We start from the raw sequence: 7,283 nt of genomic DNA on the forward strand, positions 1-7,283 counted from the left end.
CTTCCTTGGCATGAGGCTTAAATTGTGCGTATACAATAATGGTTTATTCATTGTCTGCGCCACTTACTCTCCGGGAAGGTGGGATACCTCTGCGCTCATTAGGAAAATGAAGGCTGTCGCCATGGTAGCCTCTTTGATCCTCGCCATGGTAACCTCGAGGGCCTCCATTTGGATAAAAGCGAGGCCCGTCGTACTCAAACCCTCGATTGTACTCCTCGTCTGGCCTTCCGAAACCAGCCGGCCTCCTCTCTACAGGCCCTGCTCCAGCTGATCTGGGATATGGGGCCTACAATTAATTACATTTTGATGGGAAAGAAGAGAAACAAGATTAGGGTTATGTCCTCTAGAAAGCCATTTACTATTTTTATTTCTAGATGAAAAGGTCTATTTTAGAAAAAACGATGTATTGTAATTCTCAGTGAATCATAGAATGTATGTAATTTTCAGGATGGAAACAAGGCACCGTTGTTCTGTGGAGCTCAGGAACACAACTCTTCTCTTATATCAAGAGGTTGACCGATTAATTAGGGACGATTTCAAGTTTTCATAACAATTGGTAATCTGCCTTTTTGGACGCCGATTATGGCCGATTACAATGTAATCCATGAGTAAACTGCGTGGCAGGCTGACCTGACCGCCTGTTACATGAGTACAGTGTCAAAAGGACCTTGTGGCTGCAATGAGCCAAGGTAAGTTGCTGTCTAGCATTAAACTCATCTTATATAAAAAACAATCAATCTTTACATAATCACTAGTTAACTCCAGATGGATGATGATATTACTAGGTTAACCAGCTTGTCCTGCGTTGCATATAAATAATGTGGTGCCTGTTAATTTATCATCGAATCAGAGCCTACTTCAACTTTGCCAAACGGGTGATGATTTAACAAAAGCACATTCGTGAAAAAAGCACATTCGTTGACCAAATGTCCCCAACCATAAACATCAATGCCTTTCTTAAACTCAATACACAGAAGTATATATATTTTTTAAAACCTGCATATTTAGTTAAAATAAATGTATGTTAGCAGGCAATATTAACTTGGGAAATTGTGTCACTTCTCTTGTTTTCAGTGTAAGCAGAGTCAGGGTATATGCAACAGTTTGGGCCGCCTGGCTCGTTGCGAACTGTGTTTCTTCCTAACAAAAACGAATTACATTTGCCAGAATTTTACATAATTACGACATTACATAGAAGGTTGTGCAATGTAACAGCAATATTTAGACTTAGGGATGCCACCAGTGGGTCTTCCAAATGGACCTAAATGGTTCCGTATTTCACAGAAAGAATAAACGTTTTGTTTTCTAAATGACTGTTTCTGGATTTGACCATATTATTGACCAAAGGCTCGTATTTTTGTGTGTTTATTATAATTAAGTCTATGATTTGATATTTGATATAGCAGTCTGACTGAGCGGAGGTAGGCAGCAGCAGGCCCGTAAGCATTCATTCAAACACTTTCCTGCATTTGCGAGCAGCTGTTAACAATGCTTAAAGCACAGCGCTGTTTATGACTTCAAGCCTATCAACTCTCGAGATTAGGCTGGTAATACTAAAGTGTCTATAAGAACATCCAATAGTCAAAGATATATGAAATACAAATGGTATAGAGAGAAGTAGTCATAATTCCTATAATAACTACAACCTAAAACTTCTTAACTGGGAATATTGAACCAACAGCTTTCATATGTTCTCATGTTCTGAGCAAGGAACTCAAACGTTAGCTTTTTTACATGGCACATTTTGCACTTTAACTTTCTTCTCCAACACTGTGTTTTTGCATTATTTAAACCAAATCGAACATGTTTCATTAGAGACTAAATAGATTTGATGCATTATATTAAGCTCAAACAAAAGGGTTCATTGTTCATTCAGTATTGTTGTAATTGTCAATATTACAAATATATATTTTAAAAAAATAATCGGCCGATTAATCGGTATCTGCTTTTTTTGGGGGTCCACCAATAAATCGGTATCGGCGTTGAAAAATCCTAATGGTTGACCTCTAATATCAAGGCGGAGTTGAGTATTGATAACTAGTCACATGACTTGCTAGCAACGCCATTGAGTCCCCATCAGTTGATACTTGAACAAATGTTCATTCTGAAAACGCTGGACAACTGCAGGTGCTGAAGTTCATACGTTTAATAACAGCTTTTATTTAATACAACCACCACATTTGTGTCGATCAACTTTTGCGCCAATTGAATCTCAGCTGATTAGTCCGTCAAGGCCACTAGAACTAGAATTTCAGCACCTCACAGAAGGAACGGTAAGTGTTTTCAGAAATATTCACAAGTATCAAATGACAGCGAGACCATGTTGTTGCTAGCAAATCGTGCGACCAGTTATCAATGCTCACCTCCGCCTCTGTACAAGAGAACGGAGTTGAGCGTTCCTCAGTTAAGTTCTGTTAAGTATTATAATGGAAAGTAAATTAGTACAATTATAAATATATAAACCAAACAACATTTTCCACAGGCAGAAACTCTCACCGGTCTGTCTGGTAGGAAGCGTTCATCGTAGACATCCCTCATGTTTCTGTCTCTCCTGTAAGCCACTGCAAAGTAGACAGCAGGGGAGGTTTAGGGTGGGTATCATTTGTGGAACGTTCCAACAGGAATCTGTTCCAAAAACATTGTAAAGTACAAGGATGCCAACAAACAACGTATACAAAGTATCATGATCAATTCACCTAGCTAACTAGCTGTCGAAAAAGCATCAACTCACCACGCAGCTTATTCTTAATGTTTGTCCATAGGCTACCAGAGTGAGAACAGACATTTTTCAGAACAAACATGGTGACTGAAAAACGAAATAGCCCACCCCCTACCCGGTATCTTATTCTGCCACTATACAACTTCGTATGCGTTGTTTGTTGGCAACCCTGTTATTTACTAAGTTTTTGGAACAGATTCCTGTTGGAACGTTCCACAAATGACACCCACCCAGAGTTTTACACAGTTAATGACAATCACAGTTGTGGTAGGTGTTCATGAATATGCCTACATGTGGACCTGGTGGAATTGTTTAGTATGCAGAACCAGAAACCTTTTTTGGGAAGAAAGCAAGATATTTTCCACTTACTTGTTTTGTCTGGACAAGTCTATGTAGTAGTATTGGGAGTTGGTTATGCCAATAGAGACAGTCAATACTAACTGGGGAAAAGAGAAGATGTTACGTATTAGTTTGACAATACTGCATGGCGTGCACATTAGCTATTAACAATGTAGGTTAGGAAATCCCAAGCATAGAGATATGTCAAATCAGTATGTGTGATAGTAAGGAAACTACTGTAGCTAATAGCTAGCTCTGATCCAGAAGTACTGGCAGGATGTTAGCGCGCGTTCCTCTGAGGCTCAGCCATAATCTTTGGTTCAGCGTTAGAAAACCGCACTAACTCCTAGCTAACTACTACTACTCCTCCTCTTCTTTCAAGCAAACCTTCAACCACTGAGATTAGTGATATGAAAACACCTATTTCTACTGGTTTTCTAATTAGCTACCGTATTTAGCACATAACGTTGTTCTAAAATATATTTCGCAGGTTGTGTGGATTTAACTGCTAGCTACGTATGCTTACGTTAGCTAGCTACATGCTCAAGCTAGTCCACAGTCCATGCTGAGTTAATTCGCTCAAAACGAAATCAGTATTTCGAACAAATACATATTTACTAACACGAACATTTAGACACGCTATAAACAATACGCACGTTGGAGAAAATAAAGTCGTCTTCACAAAAGATATGAAAACAAGCTCACCATAGCCTACTTTTTACCTTCTTCCGGTTGGCGCATGTACACACTGAATTTGGATTGGATTGACAAAAAGTCTGTCACGTGAAACGTCATATTCCTGTGACGACGAACAGTTCTCGTTTGTTTTTGGCAGCTAGATCGCAAACACATGTTACTGAGATTGAATAACTAATAGAAAGCAACATATTTACCAATGTTTTTGCCCACTCTACTCAATAACTATACGTCACCAATGTTGTCTATTTAGGTAAGGGATTTATTCGATTCCTTGAATGTGTATTTCCAGGTAATATACATCGGATTCGAGCTAGCATCACGGCTAGCTTGCATATCGCTCAATGAAATAGATAACTAACTAGCTTCAATCTGAATATTCATCACCATGAATCTGTTTTCAGTGACTGTCTCACTCTGATGGTGAAGTCAAGATGAGTGGTGGTTTGGCTCCCAGTAGAAGCACAGTCTATGTGTCCAACCTGCCCTTCTCTCTAACCAACAGTGATCTACACAAGGTAAAACCGTTTTTAAACCTTTATTTAACTAGTATTAAATAAAGTATTTAACTAACTAAAAAATTCTTATTTTCAATGACAGCTTAGGAACAGTGGGTTAACTAATGCTAGGGGGCAGAACGACAGATTTTTACCTTGTCAGCTCAGGGATTCGAGCTTGCAACCTTTCGGTTACAGGTCCAACACTCTAACCACAAGGCTACCCGCTGTAATATCTTCATATATAGAGTAATGGAATAGAACTACTTAACCCCTCCCTACCACTATTTCACAAGTTCATGATCCTGCTGTTTATGCCATTTGGAAAAATGACCTCAAATAATGTCTTGGATCTTTTCATTTCAGCTTTTCACCAAATATGGCAAAGTTGTGAAGTAAGTTACTGGTTTCAAAATAATGAGCTATACAAAGCTCAAATACAAACCAAAAAATGGTCACATGCTTCGTAAACTAACAGTGAACTTCCTAGTTATGGGTCTGTTTCCAATAATGCAGAGTTAAAGATAAAGATGTTTTTTTTTTAAATAGTGACACGATTAATAAATACATAGTGAATAACTAAAAGTCTATATCAAAATCTACAGCTATGTTGGTATTGTGGTGATCAGAGAAGATAATGATGGTCTCATGCTTTCAGGGTGACAATAGTCAAAGATAAAGAAACACGCAAAAGTAAAGGTGTGGCTTTTGTGCTCTTCCTGGACAAAGAGTCTGCACAGAGCTGCTTTAGATCGCTCAACAATAAACAGGTGGGCATTTTTCCTCTCCCTGTTTTCATAAAAAGTTACATCTGATGTGTTGTTTTTGTGTTAAAGTCCCCATCTTTTTCGCCCTGCAGTTGTTTGGAAGAACGGTGAAAGCGAGCATTGCAATCGACAACGGGCGAGCAACTGAATTTATCAGGAGGCGAAACTACACAGACAAGTCCAAATGTTATGAATGTGGGGTAAGTTGATACTCTCTACCTAGATAAGCCATCTCCATTTCCCTCTTCATCCATCCGGAATGTGTAGCCGGATGTTAGTGCTATTTATACAACATTTCTGTCCTTTTCACGTCATAGGATACAGGGCACTTAAGCTATGCATGCCCCAAAAACTTGCTTGGTGAACGAGAACCCCCGAAGAAGAAAGAGAAGAAGAAGAAGAAAAAGGTTGAAGAGCCTGATGAAGTGTAAGTGTCTTATCAGGACATTGATGCCACTCTACCGTGTTTGCAAACGGCTATGATCGTGGTCAACAGCAGCGTGTCCTTGATATTAACAGTAACTGTTCTATTTCGGATGGACTTTAGTTCAGAGATTCTTTGTTTGATTGTGGTGTCGTATTTGTCATTGTTTGTGAAGTCCTCTGTGTGTGTTTTTTGTTTCTATGACTTTTCTACTTTTTCCTCTGTCGTTTACAGAGAAGAGGAGGAAAGTGAGGAAGAGGGAGAGGACCCTGCTCTTGACAGCTTAAGTCAAGCCATAGCATTCCAGGTAAGTGCACAAATGTACTTCAAGGGGGAAGTTAGTAGGCTATTGTATTACTTGAAACCCTCTATTTACTTGGTATTTGTCCTTATCTGACCCCTCTTTTAAAATCACACATGGGATCATGTGTTCCACAGCAAGCACGACTTGAGGAGGAGCAGCATAGGCGACAGCAGACGGCCTTTGTGGCTGAGGAGGCCGGTCAGGAGGCTTCCACATCGGACGACTCCAAGAAACCCAGGATCAAAAAGAGTGTCTACTTCAGTGACGAGGAAGAACTGAGCGACTGAGGGGATTTCACAGATATAATTCAGACTCTTGAGTAGCAAATATTTGAAAATGAACGAGGGGGGACATTCTGTTTGTCAAGATCTGCAAGGGCATCATCGACCTGAGAAAAGAAAAGAGAAAAGATGTGTTTGATGAAAAGGGTTACAGTGTACCATTGTTTAGTTGAAGTCCACAACTGTTTCTGTATCAGTATTTGTTCTGATCCTTAGTGTCCTTTTTATAATGAGGACTCCGCCACTGTTCTTCGCAGGCATTGGGACAATGTGATTGGAGAGTAACTGTGTTTCTGCGCTTTTCTTTTCAACAGCTGTGTAAATACACCATAGTTGTTTTACTGTCTTTCACCCTTCCTATGTATGTCAATATTAGGGGAAATAGAACTATTCGGTTTAAAGATAGCCTTCCCCATCTTTAGGTGAATGCACAATTTATTTGAAAAGGGTATTGAAACACCAGTGAAAGAGTAGAACACCACAGATGGCATGTGGTCTTTCACAATAATGAACCACACTTTTGCTGATAAATAGGAATAAAGAACATTCAAGTCATGAACATTCCTTCCCGCATTTCAATATTGATCACAGCTCCCCATCCACCAGCTGCTAACCAGAGGCAAGGTGTAGTAAGGTGTGTGTACTGTAGTGTTACCCTAATGTGTCCACCGGGCTTCTCACCATATTCCATGTTCTCTAGCAAGGCAACATTCCTTCCTGTATTTCAATATTAATCTTCCATTCTGTGGGGGCTACTCTTCCCCTCCAATAGCTGTTGACAGTACAGTAAGGTGGATGTTGTCCTGATGAGTGCAGTGTGCACCTCTCATATACGACGTGTTCCCTATCAGAGAGCAAGAGCTCCATGTGATGGAGTGTCCTGACAGGAAGCCAGGCGGTACAGGCTGCAACTCTCAGCCCTGGCACATTCTGATTTATACCTGCAAGGCCACGTCTGTCTGTTAGGCAGGTCATCTTCAAGAGCTACCTTTTAAAGCAATGAGGTGGGATGGGAGGAGAGCCACTGAAGTTACGTTATAAAGATTTATGGTTTAGAAATGTTTGACAACTAAAATACAAGGTGAAATACATAATTCACTTTTCAGTTCTGTCATTCATTTTTCTAACCCCAGTTATTAACTATGTACATAATCTGTAGCCTCTCCATCACAGTAGGAAACATGAATAGGGCTTAACATTCAACTATGCAATAATGTTAATGTCATTTGCACTATGTCTGTCTACTGCGTTAAATG

At 39.8% G+C, this 7,283-nt stretch overlaps 2 protein-coding genes across 12 annotated transcripts in view; one reads left to right on the forward strand and one right to left on the reverse strand.

Moving 5' to 3' along the window:
* LOC110490714 (periphilin-1) overlaps positions 1 to 3,838 on the reverse strand; it is a 46,564-nt gene extending 42,726 nt beyond the window's left edge. For 2 of the 11 annotated variants that reach the window (XM_036945231.1, XM_036945230.1), the window contains exons 1-4: positions 3,764 to 3,835; positions 3,089 to 3,159; positions 2,497 to 2,561; positions 68 to 286 (exon numbers count right to left, since the gene is read on the reverse strand). In XM_036945231.1, the coding sequence (XP_036801126.1) occupies positions 68 to 286; positions 2,497 to 2,561; position 3,089 (285 nt within the window). In that variant the 5' untranslated portion in view covers positions 3,090 to 3,159; positions 3,764 to 3,835. The other 9 variants (XM_036945221.1, XM_036945229.1, XM_036945222.1 and 6 more) reach the window with 9 other exon arrangements.
* A 15-nt stretch (positions 3,839 to 3,853) lies between these two features.
* On the forward strand, positions 3,854 to 6,586 carry LOC110490715 (zinc finger CCHC-type and RNA-binding motif-containing protein 1). Its single transcript, XM_021564175.2, has 8 exons — positions 3,854 to 4,007; positions 4,159 to 4,272; positions 4,618 to 4,646; positions 4,910 to 5,021; positions 5,111 to 5,218; positions 5,336 to 5,445; positions 5,677 to 5,749; positions 5,881 to 6,586. The coding sequence occupies exons 2-8, from the start codon at positions 4,189 to 4,191 to the stop codon at positions 6,031 to 6,033; spliced, it is 669 nt and encodes a 222-aa protein (XP_021419850.2). The 5' UTR covers positions 3,854 to 4,007; positions 4,159 to 4,188; the 3' UTR covers positions 6,034 to 6,586.
* Positions 6,587 to 7,283: the final 697 nt, after the last annotated feature.

This window comes from Oncorhynchus mykiss, chromosome 15 (assembly GCF_013265735.2).
Source record: "Oncorhynchus mykiss isolate Arlee chromosome 15, USDA_OmykA_1.1, whole genome shotgun sequence".
Classification (NCBI taxonomy): Eukaryota; Metazoa; Chordata; class Actinopteri; order Salmoniformes; family Salmonidae; genus Oncorhynchus; species Oncorhynchus mykiss.

Bases quoted from the DNA above. Each gene is read 5' to 3' on its own strand.
- LOC110490715 (XM_021564175.2), top strand. From the start codon at position 4,189: ATGAGTGGTGGTTTGGCTCCCAGTAGAAGCACAGTCTATGTGTCCAAC. The intron at 4,273-4,617 runs GTAAAACCGTTT...TTTTCATTTCAG, and splicing joins CCAACAGTGATCTACACAAG to CTTTTCACCAAATATGGCAA. The intron at 5,446-5,676 runs GTAAGTGTCTTA...TGTCGTTTACAG, and splicing joins GTTGAAGAGCCTGATGAAGT to AGAAGAGGAGGAAAGTGAGG.